Here is a 21,227-nt window from a genome sequence, read left to right on the forward strand (position 1 = left end):
TTGTAGGTTATTCCACAAGGAAACGCATCAGTTACGCTACTTTGGGACGACCACTGGACTGATCTTTACAACAGCCTCAGCTTAGTGATGAGTAAACTGGTTGTCATTATAAAGCAGCAATTAGTAAACGGGGTGTAACTGTCATGGGGTTGGTAATACAGATGTTTACGTTTTTTTGGGGAGAAAGACACTGTTTCATGTGATGCCTATAGAATAGCTAAGGGCACCTCTGATAATCACTGGCCAGAAGATGATAGAATTTACTCATAGAGGCCAGTGAGACAACAGGTCCACACCAAGATCTTATAGTCTTATATGGACCTAAATACAATAAGTAATAACACCCGAGAGCGAATAGCTAATGGAACACTGCCGGCAGTAATAATTGTAGTCTATGAACTAATGTGGTGGAGGGTTTGGGATAGTTCAGTCATTACCGTCCTCCTGGTCATTACACCCCGTAGTGAATCTAGAGCATCCGTTCAATCTTCCCCATACCATGGCTCTCTCTGATCAGCGTTGGCTGTTTTGTCTGTTGTGCTGCTGCCAGGGTGAAGCGGCTGTCTCACGGGCACCACGAGTGGATCTCCCTCTCCGCGCCCGTTGGGGCCAATCACCTGGTGGTGGAGAACCTCCAGGCGGACGGCGACTACCAGTTTAGCGTCCTCTCCCAGAACAAGCTGGGAAGCGGCCCGTTCAGTGAAATCGTGACCGCCTCTCCTCTGAGTGAGTAAACGGGAGAGACAGAGACTTCCAACCTGTCTGTCTATTGGCCGTTCGCATGGTTTACCTCTCCCCTCTCGTCACCAGTGGTTGTCTCCCCCTTCTTATCTATCACGACTGCTGGTCTCCTCTGTCTTCAATAATCACTACTGTTTTGGCCTCTCAGGTGTCCCACCCACCACCTTGACTCCTCCTGTACCCACCACAGACCCTCGAGACACCCTCACCCCTCCTCGTTTCCTGTCCGCCAATGAGACGTCCCGCGGTGTGCTGCTGACTTGGGGCCCTCCTCTGCGCTCTTTCCTTCCGCTACGTGGTTATGGCCTGGAGTGTAGGCGGGACGAGGGAGCCTGGGAGCTTCTTGACGAATCCATCCCGACAACTCAAACCGAGCTGCTTGTTCCTGGACTGGTTAAGGTGAGACGCGTTCCCAGCACCCTAGGCAAACATGATTGTGAGTTCTAAAGAAATAGTTTTAGATTGAAACACTAGATGGCGCTATAACTAGTGGGGGAATAAGTGAATAGATATTAGAATCCGTTCTCCTGTTTTTTAGCTAATTGAAACAATACGTAAGAGAAAATGAAGACCTTTTGTTTGAGATATAGTGGTTTATTTGCTATATCCGGCCAGTTAACACAGCTGCAGGCTAAGGGTCAGATTTACAGTGGGTAGAGAGGGCATTTGCTCGGGGCCAGAACAAGTCTGAACTATAGGTTATTACAGCTGCTGATTGACTGGATTTGATAATCCCGCTTGATCGTTTCAGAATAGGACCCACTGTGGCAGATCTACTACCCCCCCCATTTCCCCCTTTGGTGGGCAAGGCTGACCTTCATAATTCTACTACTTCTAATCCCGACTACTCCCATATGGGAACTCCCATCACTTAAATGGTGCAATCACGATAAACATGGGGAGCCTGAATGACATAAATGTAGGAACATGTGTGATGCCATTCCTCTCCCCCCCCCAATGTCAATGTTCTTCTTTGTTCCTCAGATCCGTCAAGGAGCCTCAGTGGAGGGGGGCTCCACTGAGGCTCCTTGACGGATCTGAGGAACAAAGAAGAACATTGACATCCGATCGTTTGTCTTACGAGGGATCTTCAGGAGCAATAGACCTTCCATTCAGTGAATATCATCATTTTCTATGGGAACCCAGACTGCTAAACTCTTGTTGACCGTCAATGGAGAAAGATTCGGTAGAAATGCTGTTGAAGGCAGGCGATTGATCACAGAAGGCTTTTATCATGGGGCTATGAGGGACCGGAGCTATTGGTAAAGATGATAATATTTGAATCAGAAGACTTTGTATTGGCTCATTCAGTGCTTTTTTATTGGCTAACGAAATATGGGGCACATTTTAATAGGACACCCTCAAGCCTAAACGTCTGGCAGATAATCCACAGCGTGTCCGGCTTTACCTAAGGATCTCTAGTGTGGTCCCTGTGCCACCTGTTTAATCAGCAAAGACTGTAGAATAGCTTCCAAAGCTGGATGGTAGATGCCCAACAGCAGAGTCTGCAGTGAGATGAAAAGGTGGGTGCAGGACCACATTCGGGAATCCAGGTTCTCAAGTGGAACTGGATGGAGCATTGGTTCAGGAAGTCCTTACAATACTGCAGATCTCCTCAGAAATGGGTTTGACCAGCTACGGGCATTGCAGGTACACAACGCCAACGCGGCCTGAAGCTCATCACCAGGTCCAGATTAACTATGGGACAGATGGGACTACAGCCCAAGGTCTCCAAACAAAAAGGCAGCATGAGGATGACCAGCCGTCCAGCTGGTCCCCACGAACGGCCATAAATCATCAATATTAAAATGTTATTTCTATTTTCCCCACAAAATGAAGCAATTTTTATACTTTTACATATTTAGGGAGATATTGGTGCTGATAGTGTAGAGGGTGTACAGCCCACATGGCAGTAGCCACACCCACACAGCACTGGCCCCACCCTCACAGCACGGGCCACACCCCCATGGCCCTGGTCACAGCTTCTCCACTATTCAAAATAGGCCCCTGATCATTGTCAGCCCCAGGCCCATGTGACCCTTAATCCGGGCCTGGTCATCACTGCGACCATTTTGATTTGGTTACTTCCTGTATCTCCATTTACTAGTGATGTCTGCTGCTCACCTGGGGTTATAATGGCAGCCCCGGCGTTCACCAGGAACCCTTGTAAATGTACGTCACTGAGATAAACCCACTGGCTTAGCCTGAGCCTCTATGGGGAGAAGTTGACACTACAGACAAGGGACAAAATGAGGTCCAACATCAGCCGAGGGCAGGGCCGGCAGTACAGACTGCGAATCAGTTTAACAAACCCAGGGTCACAAGCAAATAATCCGAGCCAAGAGCTGGTCGGTCCAACTACAAGGCACTAATACATGGTAGGAAACCTGACACTTAGGGGTATATTTACTAAGGTGAGGGTTTTTAGAAGTGGAGATGTTGCCCATAGCAACCAATCAGATTCTAGCTATTATCTTCTAGATGGTGCTAGATAGATGTTAAGTAGAATCTGATTGGTTGCTGTGGGCAACATCTCCTCTTCTAAAAATCCAGACCTTAGTAAATATACTCCTCAGGCTCCAGACAAGAATGCACTAAAATAGAGAGTTAGATGATGTCACAGGCGCACACCGAACGCATTCCACACGTTTCCAGGAGCAACATTGCAGCCAATGAGGATTCCGACGTACGCACCTACCTGGGCGTCGTCTGAATGTGGGCGCTCCGGGGAAGTATGGAGGTACAAAGCAGTCACAGAAGGACAGTACTGATGTCGCCCTCTGGAAGCTGATAACGCCGGGTCCTGACAAGATGCATACAATATATCCATACTGGTCCCCGTGTCCCTGGTCCGTACCACACCGCTAGCGTTTGTTCAGTATACAGACGCACATAAAGCCAGGCAGCACAGGAACACATGTAACCCGTTTAATTTCTACAGTAGCAGTGACCATATTACTAATTGAGGTTTTGATGTATGAAGCAGTGAAGAGATGGGGAAGTTGCCCATAGCAACCAATCAATCTCCAGGTAGTATTTATCAAGTACAGTCTATAAAATGATAGGTAGGTGCCGATTGGTTGCTATGGGCAATGTCGTCGCTGGTTCACTTTTCCATTCTACACAGCATACAAGCAGAGATAAGCTAACAAATGAAGATTTGTATAGCGCACGTGGATACAGGGGCGCACATATGGCTATGTGCTGGTCATATCGCCACTCTTTGGAATCCTGAGAATGGACAGATCCCGAGCGTAAGAGGTTCTGCAGCAGCCTCTCACCTCCGTCCACAATTCTTCATCCGCTTACACCAGTGCGCTACGCTCATTAGAGGGTCTTCTGTACCCACCGCTAGGGCATACAATGTTCTTTCTCAGACGAGTGATCTGGCAATAAAACCAGGATAAAGCTCGGTGTAATGTAGTGGAGGCCCCAATCTCAGGAGGCTACACTGACAATCTGCTGTACAGTGCAACCCAGCACAGCGGCTGTTTTTTCCTACCATTGTTTTGTTTTCAACACCTATTCCTAGATTGCTCAATTTAGAGAGAACACTCGGTGTAAGTTCTAGAACTTGTATGTGATTTACAGAACTGCGCATTGCATTGGATAAAATATATTTCTCTTCCAGGACGCCATGTATGAGTTCCGCCTGGTGGCATTTGCTGGCGATTACATCAGCGAGCCCAGTAACTCCGTAAATATCTCCACGGCAGGTGAGTTGGAAGGACACATTACAAGCTGTATGCTGCAGAGGCTTGTGCTGTAATACAAGCTGCCACTAGATGGCGCCACATCCATCCACATGAGGTCAGCTTACCTTGATGTCTATGATGCAAACAGTGTATTTACTAAACGTCGATTTATTAAAATCACTAAAAATTTATTGATATCAATGATGTATTTGTGGGGCTAAATCATACATTTACTGATACTTAAAAAGCCAAATCAAAAATTGTTGGTAAATGTGTGATTTAGCCCCAGAAATACACCGTCGATGTGATCGTATTTCATCGATTTTAAGTTGATTTAAAATTGACCTTTAGTAAATACACCCCGAATACTCTCTTGTGGTCATTCATGGAGCGAATATGACCACTGCCCAGGGCATTAGCTGTCACATGACTAATTTTACCGTTGTGCTCCTAATTTGTGCCATAAGATTCCCAACATCTGCAAGTTGTCCGTTTTTATTTTACTAGCAAATAGTATTCGGAAGGTCCTGGGTGTGTTCCCAGAGCTTACACTCTATTAGCATTGCATAGCTAAATCACTAAAACAAGATTTACTTCTGTGTGCACGAATTTATAACGAGGGGCGGCACCCGCTGTGCCCTGATTTGCATATTGTGGCAGCGATCGCCCTTGATGTCGTCCGTACTCTCAATGGGGCGAGGCGAAGAACGGTACGAGCTGTGAGACGCCCACTTTCAGGCTGCATGGTCTGTGCATTTGGGATAGAGATTGTAAGCACTCCAACATCGACACAACATCGGTCTCACCATCGACATTTGCGTTAGCCCAGGGTCTACTCTAGCTACTCACCCCTAATCCAACTAAACATCGGCCTCTGAGGCTGTGAATGTGCGATTGGGAAGGCAGCAGTGTTCTCAGACACGCCCGTGATACCCACAGAACATCGCTGGATCAGGTCCATGGATTGCTAATGCTACAGTTATACACATTGGTGGCGATTGCATTTCATGTTGTCATATCTATAACCCAGCAAACATTAAATTCACACTAATCGCAATGAGCGTGTAACCATATAGAATACACGCAGCAAGGTCGCTGGTGCGCGGCACTGCCTCCCATGTCCTAAACGGCCACCTCTAAGGCTGTATATCACCCTGGCAAGGAACTTGTACTAAATAGACACTTCAGATTTTCCACCAGGGCTACAGTGTATATTGGGGTCTGTTTCAGAGGGTATGCAGTCGGTCTAAATGCCGACTGACGGCATCCCGACTGTCTAATCCTGGCAAGGCTCTAATGACAGGCATCGATATCCCGGCACCTGTCATTTTACCTACGCCGGGAGCCCGATGCCCGGCATCCCGATCGAAGGTAAGCCGGGAACGGACAGCCGCGGGGGGGGGGAGGGCTAGGTTAGGGGACATTTTTGTTTTAATGAAATATTGACCCCATTTACAAATAAAATCATTTGAAAAGTATATTGTCCCTCATTCAGAGCCGCTCGTTAGTGGCAGTACGCTCGTTCCGAGCGATGTTTGCACATCTGCGCATGCGTACGGTTTTTAGTACGCATGCGCGAACCAGTCAGTGCGGCCAAAAATCGTTTGTACGCTATATAGCGAGTGCCTGCTATTTTGAGTGACAGAATGAGGCGTATGTGGGTGGTAACAGGGGAAGGTGCTTGAAAACGGGGAGTGGAGATCCGAACGCAGGCGTGCTTAAAGGTCAAAACGGGCGTATTATGGGTGTGCATAATTAATACAGCAGCGTCATTGACCACGTCACTGGGTTATTTTATAGCCAGAACTGCTCGCAAATTTGTGGTAGCAAACACCAACCACAAGAATAGCGAGCAGTTCATACGCTGGTCGATGTACTCGATTAATCTAATAAATAGCGGACATGACGTATGGTGCGTGCGGCCAGGGGGCGTTTTTAACAAATAAACGAGCGTATGTTTTGCTCGCTCGTTCAGACTTAGAGGTGTGAACAGACTGCAATTTGCGAACGGATCATTTGAATAGCCACCCCTTGTTTTTGAACGAACGACCGCAAATAGCGAACGGCTCTGAATGAGGGCCTTTGTTCTGAATTTACTACTGCTGCAGTCTAAGTGTGAGTCTGTATAGAGGTGTTTCTGATCTGTCGGCATTACATAAACGCGTTAGCGAGTTATCACTCGGAAAATATTAACTCAAAACAAAAAATATCTGGCTATCTATTTAAAGTGCTATCATGTGATCTGATTCCTATGTTCTATATGTCAGTCGCTGTAGTCAGTATATTATTTTAGTCATATGTTTTAGATATAAAGAGATTATTAATTAATCACTGCCAAGATCGATGGTCAAGAATCTATCTACTTATAAACACTTCATATCTCGAGCACTTACGATGTTAAATATATTTTATTCAGTCCAAGTACAGAGGTTTTTTAGGAAACATTCCAGTATAATGTATTAAAGTATTATGTGTAACACGTCCAGGATTACACGAGAGGATTCTGGGTAATGATAGTCAAGCAAATTGCGTATTTGACACAATCATTATACTACCATCCCATTATATATACATGGCTGATGTTTGGGTAATCAGCAGCATCTTGCGTTTAGCAGATCTGTAGTTACCAGAGCGTCTCAGTCAGCTGTGATTGGTCCGTCCATAACTCGCAAAACAGACAGACACTGGACCTAATGCAGCCATTTTCAAATTCGAAGACGCATCACAAAAATTCTCACACCGCCTGCAGCGTGCATGCTGTAATATTTGAGCCACTGTTTTTGCCCGGAATGTAAGGAAGACAGATCCTAAATGTACAATGGAGATGATAAGTGAACTATACTTTGATTGACACAAAGGAAAAAAAAAAAAAAGATGGGTTTTTTTTGGGTGCAAATGGAGCTAATCTACAAAAAATGTCTATAAATGTTGTAGAGGGGCCGCAGTTCGTTGCATGTTTCTGTAAAGTCGTGACAGCTCTGCTTATTCATAAAAAAATTTTTTCTTACTGAACACTACCATATTTCTGGGAAAGTCTAACCCACATCCATGCACTAACATAGGTCATGCTGTAAGACGGTGAGTGGGATATATTGGATAGAAAATACCCTTTTAACCCCCTGTCATATTGGAAGAATGATACACTGGAGGTAAAGATAGTTTATCTTGTCTTGATCTCCACCAAAAACTTTTTTGTGTGTATACTTATCCTCTAATTAGGATTTAGATCTTTTCAGCTGTCGGCTCTTGGTCTCAAGCTAATCATAGTTATTGATCTTTTATATAGGTATGAGAGTGTACCCATCGCATACAGAGCTCCCGGAGGACCAGCAGAAGTCCCTGATGGCCGGTGTGGTCGGGGGTGCCTGTTTCCTTACCCTGGCAATTATCCTCAGCACCATTGTTGCCTGCTTGATGAACCGGCGCCGGATCAGACGTCGACGCAAACGGAGGCAGCAAGGTATGACGGGAGACTAGTTGGGTACCTAGCTAGAGAGGAGGTGTGTCCAGCAGCAGATGTGTGAGGGACCCAGCCAGATGGAGGAGAGTGTGATGTCTTTTGAGACAAGTCCTGTAAACGAGATACCAGCTGGTTACAAGATGCATAACTGCAGGGAATGATTACATAGAGCCAGGTATCGGTTTGTAGACAGGTCTAGCTAGCGATGGCCAAGGTCTGTGACAGTGCGGTATGATAATGGAGCTATGTCTAGATACATGTTATGTGACATGAAGGTATGCTTCAAGGAATAGGTCAACTTGACATCACTGTATGGATGAAGAGATAACATCTGCCTATATAGATACAGGATCTGTGATAAGAGTAATGGTTGGAGATTTGTCTACCTGGAAGATACAAGATAAACGATTCCAAAAAATGTCTGTAGTGTCTACCTCGCTAGATACCGGATGCCTGATAACATGGAACAGTTGGGGAGATAGGGCTACCTTGCTAGATACAGGATGCCTGATAACATGGAACAGTTGGGGAGATAGGGCTACCTTGCTAGATACAGGATGTATGATAACATGGAACAGTTGGGGAGATGGGGCTACCTTGCTAGATACACGATGTATGATAACATGGAACAGTTGGGGAGATAGAGCTACCTTGCTAGATACACGATGTATGATAACATGGAACAGTTGGGGAGATAGGGATACCTCGCTACATACAGGATGCCTGATCACATGGAACAGTTAGGGAGATAGAGCTACCTTGCTTGATACAGGATGTATGATAACATGGAACAGTTGGGGAGATAGGGATACCTTGCTAGATACAGGATGCCTGATCACATGGAACAGTTGGGGAGATAGGGCTACCTTGCTAGATACAGGATGCCTGATAACATGGAACAGTTGGGGAGATAGGAATACCTTGCTAGATACAGGATGTATGATAACATGGAACAGTTGGGGAGATAGGGATACCTTGCTAGATACAGGATGCCTGATAACATGGAACAGTTGGGGAGATAGGGCTACCTTGCTAGATACAGGATGCCTGATAACAGGGAACAGTTGGGGAGATAGGGCTACCTTGCTAGATACAGGATGCCTGATAACATGGAACAGTTGGGGAGATAGGGGTACCTTGCTAGATACAGGATGCCTGATAACATGGAACAGTTGGGAGATAGGGATACCTTGCTAGATACAGGATGCCTGATAACAGGGAACAGTTGGGGAGATAGGGCTACCTCGATAGATACAGGATGCCTGATAGTGATAACATGGAACAGTTGGGGAGATAGGGCTACCTTGCAAGATACAGGATGCCTGATAACATGGAACAGTTAGGGAGATAGGGATACCTTGCTAGATACAGGATGTCTGATAACAGGGAACAGTTGGGGAGATAGGGCTACCTTGCTAGATACAGGATGCCTGATAACCGGGAACAGTTGGGGAGATAGGGCTACCTTGCTAGATACAGGATGCCTGATAACATGGAACAGTTGGGGAGATAGGGGTACCTTGCTAGATACAGGATGCCTGATAACATGGAACAGTTGGGGAGATAGGGGTACCTTGCTAGATACAGGATGCCTGATAACATGGAACAGTTGGGGAGATAGGGCTACCTTGCTAGATACAGGATGTCTGATAACATGGAACAGTTGGGGAGATAGAACTACCTTGGTAGATACAGGATGCCTGATAACATGGAACAGTTGGGGAGATAGGGGTACCTTGCTAGATACAGGATGCCTGATAACATGGAACAGTTGGGGAGATAGGGCTACCTTGCTAGATACAGGATGTCTGATAACATGGAACAGTTGGGGAGATAGAACTACCTTGGTAGATACAGGATGCCTGATAACATGGAACAGTTGGGGAGATAGGGGTACCTTGCTAGATACAGGATGCCTGATAACAGGGAACAGTTGGGGACATAGGGATACCTTGCTAGATACAGAATGCCTGATAACATGGAACAGTTGGGGAGATAGGGCTACCTTGCTAGATACAGGATGCCTGATAACATGGAACAGTTGGGGAGATAGAGCTACCTTGCTAGATACAGGATGTATGATAACATGGAACAGTTGGGGAGATAGGGCTACCTTGCTAGATACAGGATGCCTGATAACATGGAACAGTTGGGGAGATAGGGATACCTTGCTAGATACAGGATGTCTGATAACAGGGAACAGTTGGGGAGATAGGGCTACCTTGCTAGATACAGGATGCCTGATAACATGGAACAGTTGGGGAGATAGGGCTACCTTGCTAGATACAGGATGCCTGATAACATGGAACAGTTGGGGAGATAGGGCTACCTTGCTAGATACAGGATGCCTGATAGCATGGAACAGTTAGGGAGATAGGGATACCTTGCTAGATACAGGATGTATGATAACTTGGAACAGTTGGGGAGATAGGGCTACCTTGCTAGATACAGGATGTCTGATAACAGGGAACAGTTGGGGAGATAGGGCTACCTTACTAGATACAGGATGTATGATAACATGGAACAGTTGGGGAGATAGGGCTACCTTGCTAGATACAGGATGTCTGATAACATGGAACAGTTGGGGAGATAGGGCTACCTCGCTAGATACAGGATGTATGATAATATGGAACAGTTGGGGAGATAGGGCTACCTTGCTAGATTCAGGATGTCTGATAACTTGGAACAGTTGGGGAGATAGGGCTACCTTGCTAGATACAGGATGTATGATAACATGGAACAGTTGGGGAGATAGGGCTACCTTGCTAGATACAGGATGTCTGATAACAGGGAACAGTTGGGGAGATAGGGCTACCTTGCTAGATACAGGATGTCTGATAACAGGGAACAGTTGGGGAGATAGGGCTACCTTACTAGATACAGGATGTATGATAACATGGAACAGTTGGGGAGATAGGGCTACCTTACTAGATACAGGATGTATGATAACATGGAACAGTTGGGGAGATAGGGATACCTTGCCTAGATGCAGGATGTCTGATAACATGGAACAGTTGGGGAGATAGGGCTACCTCGATAGATACAGGATGCCTGATAGTGATAACATGGAACAGTTGGGGAGATAGGGCTACCTTGCAAGATACAGGATGCCTGATAACATGGAACAGTTAGGGAGATAGGGATACCTTGCTAGATACAGGATGCCTGATAACATAGAACAGTTAGGGAGATAGGGATACCTTGCTAGATACAGGATGTCTGATAACAGGGAACAGTTGGGGAGATAGGGCTACCTTGCTAGATACAGGATGCCTGATAACCGGGAACAGTTGGGGAGATAGGGCTACCTTGCTAGATACAGGATGCCTGATAACATGGAACAGTTGGGGAGATAGGGGTACCTTGCTAGATACAGGATGCCTGATAACATGGAACAGTTGGGGAGATAGGGCTACCTTGCTAGATACAGGATGCCTGATAACATGGAACAGTTGGGGAGATAGGGGTACCTTGCTAGATACAGGATGCCTGATAACAGGGAACAGTTGGGGAGATAGGGCTACCTTGCTAGATACAGGATGTCTGATAACATGGAACAGTTGGGGAGATAGAACTACCTTGGTAGATACAGGATGCCTGATAACATGGAACAGTTGGGGAGATAGGGGTACCTTGCTAGATACAGGATGCCTGATAACAGGGAACAGTTGGGGACATAGGGATACCTTGCTAGATACAGGATGCCTGATAACATGGAACAGTTGGGGAGATAGGGCTACCTTGCTAGATACAGGATGCCTGATAACATGGAACAGTTGGGGAGATAGGGCTACCTTGCTAGATACAGGATGCCTGATAACATGGAACAGTTGGGGAGATAGAGCTACCTTGCTAGATACAGGATGTATGATAACATGGAACAGTTGGGGAGATAGGGCTACCTTGCTAGATACAGGATGCCTGATAACATGGAACAGTTGGGGAGATAGGGATACCTTGCTAGATACAGGATGTCTGATAACAGGGAACAGTTGGGGAGATAGGGCTACCTTGCTAGATACAGGATGCCTGATAACATGGAACAGTTGGGGAGATAGGGCTACCTTGCTAGATACAGGATGCCTGATAGCATGGAACAGTTAGGGAGATAGGGATACCTTGCTAGATACAGGATGTATGATAACTTGGAACAGTTGGGGAGATAGGGCTACCTTGCTAGATACAGGATGTCTGATAACAGGGAACAGTTGGGGAGATAGGGCTACCTTACTAGATACAGGATGTATGATAACATGGAACAGTTGGGGAGATAGGGCTACCTTGCTAGATACAGGATGTCTGATAACATGGAACAGTTGGGGAGATAGGGCTACCTCGCTAGATACAGGATGTATGATAATATGGAACAGTTGGGGAGATAGGGCTACCTTGCTAGATTCAGGATGTCTGATAACTTGGAACAGTTGGGGAGATAGGGCTACCTTGCTAGATACAGGATGTATGATAACATGGAACAGTTGGGGAGATAGGGCTACCTTGCTAGATACAGGATGTCTGATAACAGGGAACAGTTGGGGAGATAGGGCTACCTTGCTAGATACAGGATGTCTGATAACAGGGAACAGTTGGGGAGATAGGGCTACCTTACTAGATACAGGATGTATGATAACATGGAACAGTTGGGGAGATAGGGCTACCTTACTAGATACAGGATGTATGATAACATGGAACAGTTGGGGAGATAGGGATACCTTGCCTAGATGCAGGATGTCTGATAACATGGAACAGTTGGGGAGATAGGGATACCTTGCTAGATACAGGATGCCTGATAACATGGAACAGTTGGGGAGATAGGGCTACCTTGCTAGATACAGGATGCCTGATAACAGGGAACAGTTGGGGAGATAGGGCTACCTTGCTAGATACAGGATGCCTGATAACATGGAACAGTTGGGGAGATAGGGGTACCTTGCTAGATACAGGATGCCTGATAACATGGAACAGTTGGGAGATAGGGATACCTTGCTAGATACAGGATGCCTGATAACAGGGAACAGTTGGGGAGATAGGGCTACCTCGATAGATACAGGATGCCTGATAGTGATAACATGGAACAGTTGGGGAGATAGGGCTACCTTGCAAGATACAGGATGCCTGATAACATGGAACAGTTAGGGAGATAGGGATACCTTGCTAGATACAGGATGTCTGATAACAGGGAACAGTTGGGGAGATAGGGCTACCTTGCTAGATACAGGATGCCTGATAACCGGGAACAGTTGGGGAGATAGGGCTACCTTGCTAGATACAGGATGCCTGATAACATGGAACAGTTGGGGAGATAGGGGTACCTTGCTAGATACAGGATGCCTGATAACATGGAACAGTTGGGGAGATAGGGGTACCTTGCTAGATACAGGATGCCTGATAACATGGAACAGTTGGGGAGTGAGGCTACCTTGCTAGATACAGGATGTCTGATAACATGGAACAGTTGGGGAGATAGAACTACCTTGGTAGATACAGGATGCCTGATAACATGGAACAGTTGGGGAGATAGGGGTACCTTGCTAGATACAGGATGCCTGATAACATGGAACAGTTGGGGAGATAGGGCTACCTTGCTAGATACAGGATGTCTGATAACATGGAACAGTTGGGGAGATAGAACTACCTTGGTAGATACAGGATGCCTGATAACATGGAACAGTTGGGGAGATAGGGGTACCTTGCTAGATACAGGATGCCTGATAACAGGGAACAGTTGGGGACATAGGGATACCTTGCTAGATACAGAATGCCTGATAACATGGAACAGTTGGGGAGATAGGGCTACCTTGCTAGATACAGGATGCCTGATAACATGGAACAGTTGGGGAGATAGAGCTACCTTGCTAGATACAGGATGTATGATAACATGGAACAGTTGGGGAGATAGGGCTACCTTGCTAGATACAGGATGCCTGATAACATGGAACAGTTGGGGAGATAGGGATACCTTGCTAGATACAGGATGTCTGATAACAGGGAACAGTTGGGGAGATAGGGCTACCTTGCTAGATACAGGATGCCTGATAACATGGAACAGTTGGGGAGATAGGGCTACCTTGCTAGATACAGGATGCCTGATAACATGGAACAGTTGGGGAGATAGGGCTACCTTGCTAGATACAGGATGCCTGATAGCATGGAACAGTTAGGGAGATAGGGATACCTTGCTAGATACAGGATGTATGATAACTTGGAACAGTTGGGGAGATAGGGCTACCTTGCTAGATACAGGATGTCTGATAACAGGGAACAGTTGGGGAGATAGGGCTACCTTACTAGATACAGGATGTATGATAACATGGAACAGTTGGGGAGATAGGGCTACCTTGCTAGATACAGGATGTCTGATAACATGGAACAGTTGGGGAGATAGGGCTACCTCGCTAGATACAGGATGTATGATAATATGGAACAGTTGGGGAGATAGGGCTACCTTGCTAGATTCAGGATGTCTGATAACTTGGAACAGTTGGGGAGATAGGGCTACCTTGCTAGATACAGGATGTATGATAACATGGAACAGTTGGGGAGATAGGGCTACCTTGCTAGATACAGGATGTCTGATAACAGGGAACAGTTGGGGAGATAGGGCTACCTTGCTAGATACAGGATGTCTGATAACAGGGAACAGTTGGGGAGATAGGGCTACCTCGCTAGATACAGGATGTATGATAACATGGAACAGTTGGGGAGATAGGGCTACCTTACTAGATACAGGATGTATGATAACATGGAACAGTTGGGGAGATAGGGATACCTTGCCTAGATGCAGGATGTCTGATAACATGGAACAGTTGGGGAGATAGGGCTACCTTGCTAGATACAGGATGTATGATAACATGGAACAGTTGGGGAGATAGGGCTACCTTGCTAGATACAGGATGTCTGATAACAGGGAACAGTTGGGGAGATAGGGCTACCTTGCTAGATACAGGATGCCTGATAACATGGAACAGTTGGGGAGATAGGGATACCTTGCTAGATACAGGATGTCTGATAACAGGGAACAGTTGGGGAGATAGGGTTACTTTGCTAGATACAGGATGTATGATAACAAGGAACAGTTGGGGAGATAGGGATACCTTGCTAGATACAGGATGCCTGATCACATGGAACAGTTGGGGAGATAGGGCTACCTTGGTAGATACAGGATGCCTGATAACATGGAACAGTTGGGGAGATAGGGCTACCTTGCCTAGATGCAGGATGTCTGATAACATGGAACAGTTGGGGAGATAGGGCTACCTTGCTAGATACAGGATGTATGATAACATGGAACAGTTGGGGAGATAGGGCTACCTTGCTAGATACAGGATGTCTGATAACAGGGAACAGTTGGGGAGATAGGGCTACCTTGCTAGATACAGGATGCCTGATAACATGGAACAGTTGGGGAGATAGGGATACCTTGCTAGATACAGGATGTCTGATAACAGGGAACAGTTGGGGAGATAGGGCTACTTTGCTAGATACAGAATGCCTGATAACATGGAACAGTTGGGGAGATAGGGCTACCTCGCTAGATACAGGATGTCTGATAACATGGAACAGTTGGGGAGTTAGAGCTACCTTGCTAGATACAGGATGTTTGATAACATGGAACAGTTGGGGAGATAGGGCTACCTCGCTAGATACAGGATGTCTGATAACATGGAACAGTTGGGGAGTTAGAGCTACCTTGCTAGATACAGGATGTTTGATAACATGGAACAGTTGGGGAGATAGGGATACCTTGCTAGATACAGGATGCCTGATAACATGGAACAGTTGGGGAGATAGGGCTACCTTGCTAGATACAGGATGCCTGATAACATAGAACAGTTGGGGAGATAGGGCTACCTCGCTAGATACAGGATGTATGATAACATGGAACAGTTGGGGAGATAGGGCTACCTCGCTAGATACAGGATGCCTGATAACATGGAACAGTTGGGGAGATAGGGCTACCTCGCTAGATACAGGATGCCTGATAACATGGAATAGTTGGGGAGATAGGGCTACCTATGTGGATACAAGACCTATGATAATAAGAAATTGTTGGCGATGTATCTTTACTAAGCTAGATTAGGAATGTGTCACCTCAGCTTATCAGGGAAGTCCCACAGACCAGTATGATAGAAGTTTTATAGCCGATGAGATAAAAGATATGAATATATGACATGAGGCTCCTTTCGCCTTCCTTCCAACATATCCTAAGTGAGGGTGTGATAGGAATATAGCAACAGTCCTTTTAAATTTAAATCTGCTTACGTAAAAGCAGACTGCAAAAAATGATCATTCGGCCATACATCCTGAGGGAAGACAAATATTTAGTTATACAGATATGTGATTTATCTCATTGTTTTACTGTAGGATATACAGTCCTGGTCTTCCGGCTGAAGGTTCCATTCCAGTCATTCCATGAATCCACTGTGGTAGATAGTGAGAGATGCATGGATGAGGTGTCAGTACCATGGGGTATTGTGTACCATTCATCAGCCCCACCTAAACATTGTATTAATTTTTTTTTTTTTAGATCGGAGGGCGTATACAGAGAGCATAGGGTGGGGTCCATATTTCTTCACCCTGTTGTGTTCATTGTGTGTACAGCATATTGATGTCATTATTTGGCTTTGCTTGTGTGTTGATCCTGCATGCCCCTTGTCATGCCACCAAACATGTAGGAACATTGACTTTCAGGAGATCTGGAGGGCAACAGACGTCATGTCAGAGAGCCTTATATTCCTATCCCAAACCAGGCGAGATGGCCGCCTTTGTTGATATAAAGCCCTCATTGCCTGGGTAGTTTTAGCACAGGGGCATCTGAGATGGCTTCTTATGTTCTTCATGTGCTGGTTCCCCCGATAAGAAGGGTTAGACTGTTCCGATGCTGAACTTGGGATATATGAAGCGATCTTGGCTTTTACTCTACGTCGCTGTAAAGCAATTAATACTCGCTGGACAGTCGTCTTAGACTTCAGTTATAATTGCTGAACAACAAGGTGTCGAAATCACGTGGTATTTGGGTGAGGACAGCAAGAAGGTACAGCGTTCATTGTAATTTATTGAGAATCTCCAAATTTTCTCTTGATAAAGACCCGTTCCCCTAAACATTTTGTCAGCTTTAGGGATAGATCTTGTGCAAGGCCATTATCCTATGTAGCTTATGATACCAAATATTCTTGTACAAACTTTCCGCAATTACACTGTTAGAGTACATTATCAGCCATGTTTTACAGTTTAAATTATGTAGCGCAGTATTTGTAATGCAGAAAGAGGAAAGCTAATTAGACCCACCAGTGATTCGAGGGACAAAGAGGCTTAACGGGCAAAATTTGACTCCTTTAAATCTAAGGCTCCGGAACAGAGTTCTCCTGGCTGTTGCGTACAATCGGTGCAGTGAGCAAATGCCACTGATTGGGATATTTAGCGTTGAACAACCGAATTGTATTTTGGGCAAGGACTTGTGCATTTCTTTATTGCACCCTGATCCCCTACACATGGACCTTTCCGTTATACCCAACCAAAATCTCCCCCATTTGCTATGGATTTTGAACTGGTTTAGACCTCTCATGGTAGAATGATTAGTAAATTTGGTTGAATTGACCAAACCATAACCACACCGTTTGCCCCCAGAATTAGTCACCTTGGACAGCCGTATTTAAATATCTCCAGTGAAAGCTCATTATTGATGCTTATATTTAAAGGACTTGTATATGTGCCCAACGTTTTTTAATTTGGAGGAGTATACTTGGCAGGACTTAGGTTAGAGCCACACATGGGTTGGGCTAATTTCTTTCTGTGGCCTAAATATATGTAGAAGATAAGTAGGTCACTAGACGAACAAGTCACTTTGGCTCGAGTTATTCTCCTCATTTGATCCCTGTTGTGTTCTCATAACCTTCCAGATGCACCAATGGTCTTCTCCCAACCCAAGAAAGCCTCTCCTTCACAGTAAGTGTCTTCATGCTCATATGTCACTTCCTGTTCACTCATTTCACGCTGTCCGTCTTTAGCTTTGATCATCAGTGTCTTGGCTTTATGTATTTGGCTCCAACCACTGATTGGTTCAATGGCCAGCAGGTCCCACCTTAGAGCAGACACGTGGTGGTTGAAAAGAGACCTCTGTAAGTTTACTGTCTCGTGTCCTCATGAACATCCATTTCCCTCACAATTACTCAGACCTTAATGTATAGTCAACCTATGGTAAATTTGAAATCCTCAAACCTCTCAAAATATCTCATCTGGCTTGGAATACTGTGAAGTGACAAAAAGTTTTGATTGTAAAAGATTGTCAGTAAAACCCGCTAATTGTCTCCAGTGGTGGTTGGCCACGAGAAAGGGTTAACTGGCAGCAATGAGGACATTTAAAACTGGTGCAGAGGTATCTTTGAAGAAGGGACGGTCATTCACAGCAACCAATCAGATTGTTGCTAAACCCCTCATTGGTCGCTTTTGCCTACCACGCATTTTGCTGCACACTTACCTATGCACCAGTGATCCATCCCAGTCCTGTTTTTGGATTTCAGTGACTAAATGAGAATTTTAAAAGGTTTCACCAATTAAACGATTCCATCCTTAAACTATACATGTGAGAGTCTAAGATTTTATTTTGTTGGTTTGTAATGATGTAGTTAGAGGACACCATAGTCCTTAGAACTTAGCTGAAATGTACCTTTTAGAGACGTTTCAACGTATTACTTTACAAAACTTGTCTTGCATTACTTTTTTCTTCTTGTTTCTTAGAAATTCTAATGGTTCTAGCAGCCCCGACAGTCTCATGAGGCTCAAGCTTCAAGTGTCACCATACGAAAGCTTCCGAAGGTCTCTACATTTGGGGGAGAAGACAGTGAACAACCTCGGCGTGAGCCACGGAAGCAGTGCCAGTGGCAAATACACCATTTATGAGAGCCATGTTGGAGAGTGTGTCCCATTGGAGCGTATAAGTCGCGGCCCCGATGGGCGTTTCATGGTGGAGACGCAGACCAGGCCAAACAGAGGGAGCATCAGGGGCTTCCCTTACGTGACGGAGACTGATCTCTACCCAGAATTCAATGCCAGAGACTCATCAGATCTCAGCCAATGTTCACAGGCCAAAACATATTTGCAGGTTTGCCAACTACATGATCGGCACCTAGAGTCCTGGAGGGATGAAGTGAAGATGAGACCAAAGGCCACAGGTCAGGCCCGTAAGGACGCAAGAGATTCTGGCCACCGCCAAGGAAGGTATTTTGGCTGTAGTAGCAGCCCTCTGGATGAAGTCAAGCCCTTTCGAATTGCAGATATTAGTCCGGTGACATCTGCTGTGACACTACCATATGGGCAAGTGGAAGAGGCGCGGTGTGGAGATTCTGCTGACATGGAAGGCGGTCTGGAGAGGACTATTTCTACACTCCGAGAATCGGAACATGACTGTTTCTCCTCATTGAATACAGTAATTAGGGCACCTTCCCTACTATCACACAAACCTCTTGTATTCCATGACCAAGCAAGCCAACTGAGACATAGTTTGTCAACTCAGAGTGGCATTCTACAATACCTCAGTCTACCTTTCTTTAAGGAGATGAGTGTGGACGGGGACTGGCCAGTGGAGGAAGAGGCTCATGCCAGGAGCTCAGAGCCCAGCTCTCCAGAAACCGAGGAACAGGAAGCCCCTAATAACATGCATTTGGATGATAGGACATTAATGGGTGTTGATGGAACTAGTGGGGCTCGAAAAGAGGACTCTCCACGGGCCCCGCACAATTTATTATCTCTTGACTATATGAACTGTAAACAAGAGCAGTCTGTGCCTGTCAAGTCTTTTCTGAAACCCCCAGAGCCTAATTTGGGACCGGCAAAAGCAATCCTGCCAGGTAGCCTAATGTGGACTCAACCACCAGAGAATGCTGAACGTTTGAAAGTAGGGCAGAGAGTACAGTGGGGACATGGGAATGTCTTCATGGACAGCAGAGCTCAGCAACACATTCCCGCTCATTTTGAATGCCCTCTAAAGGAACATCCTCTCTCAGTTTTCACGGACTTCCAGGCCCTGGAAAAACAGAGGCCGCCAGTAGACAAATCCCTCTTTTTGCATGGCTCAGAGAAGGTCATGCGGAGCAGTCTGACCAGCCAGAGCAGTGGCAGAGGGAGTGTTTCCTTCCTCAGGCCCCCCTCTCTGGCACAGTCTGTGGGTGGAAGCTACCTCAACTCACCACTGGGTGAAACCTCTAGCTGGTACAGTGGAGGGGGGTCCCAGGGCTCTAGTGCTGAAGACTATAGGCACAGGAAGGACTCCCTACTGGCCACTATAAGCAATAGGTGAGTATGGCCAATAATTGGAGGATGTTATACACTTGGGTATGCTCATTCTAGAAGACGGTCAATTAGAAGAGGTATGGAAAGGTGGCAGGTTGGCTACACAAGTAATGATATTAATGGGTCGATGTTGTCCTATTAGCACCATGTACGTAATCCCTAAATGATCTTATTGGCTGAATAATGTCCAGTCTCACCCTTTTGGTCAGGGATAGCCAACCCGGTCCTCGAGAGCTACTAACAGTTCACGTTTTCCAGACCGTCTAGCAGGTGCACAGGTGTAGTCATTACTCACTGACACATTTCCCAGGTCACCCAGCAGGAGCACAGGTGTAGTCATTACTCACTGACACATATCCCAGGTCACCCAGCAGGTGCAGAGGTGTAGTCATTACTCACTGACACATATCCCAGGTCACCCAGCAGGTGCACAGGTGTAGTCATTACTCACTGACACATTTCCCAGGTCACCCAGCAGATGCACAGGTGTAGTCATTACTCACTGACACAGGTCACCCAGCAGATGCACAGGTGTAGTCATTAGTCACTAACACATTTCCCATGTCACCCAGCAGGTGCACAGGTGTAGTCATTACTCACGGACTCTCATCCCAGATCACCCAGCAGGGGCACAGGTGCAGTCCTTACTCACTGACACATATCCCAGGTCACCCAGCAGCTGCACAGGTGTAGTCATTACTCACTGACACATTTCCCAGGTCACCCAGCAGGTGCACAGGTGTAGTCATTACTCACTGACACATTTCCCAGGTCACCCAGCAGGTGCATAGGTGTAGTCATTACTCACTGACACATTTCCCAGGTCACCCAGCAGGTGCATAGGTGTAGTCCTTACTCACTGACACATTTCCCAGGTCACCCACCAGGTGCACAGGTGCAATCATTACTCACTGACACATATCCCAGGTCACCCAGCAGCTGCACAGGTGTAGTCATTACTCACTGACACATATCCCAGGTCACCCAGCAGGGGCACAGGTGTAGTCATTACTCACTGACACATATCCCAGGTCACCCAGCAG

General features: G+C 46.1%; 1 protein-coding gene across 1 annotated transcript in view; it reads left to right on the plus strand.

Annotated features, from left to right (window-relative positions):
- Nucleotides 1-21,227, plus strand: part of IGSF9 (immunoglobulin superfamily member 9) — a 91,164-nt gene that overhangs the window by 56,998 nt on the left and 12,939 nt on the right. Inside the window, exons 13-18 of the mRNA XM_088467625.1 lie at nucleotides 551-726; nucleotides 890-1,140; nucleotides 4,373-4,457; nucleotides 7,723-7,896; nucleotides 17,796-17,841; nucleotides 18,634-20,187. Of these exons, the coding sequence (XP_088323751.1) occupies nucleotides 551-726; nucleotides 890-1,140; nucleotides 4,373-4,457; nucleotides 7,723-7,896; nucleotides 17,796-17,841; nucleotides 18,634-20,187 (2,286 nt within the window). The remainder of the gene's footprint in view (nucleotides 1-550; nucleotides 727-889; nucleotides 1,141-4,372; nucleotides 4,458-7,722; nucleotides 7,897-17,795; nucleotides 17,842-18,633; nucleotides 20,188-21,227) is intronic.

Source organism: Taudactylus pleione, unplaced genomic scaffold, assembly GCF_031769625.1.
Source record: "Taudactylus pleione unplaced genomic scaffold, aTauple2 ptg000073l, whole genome shotgun sequence".
In the NCBI taxonomy this organism is placed as follows: domain Eukaryota; kingdom Metazoa; phylum Chordata; class Amphibia; order Anura; family Myobatrachidae; genus Taudactylus; species Taudactylus pleione.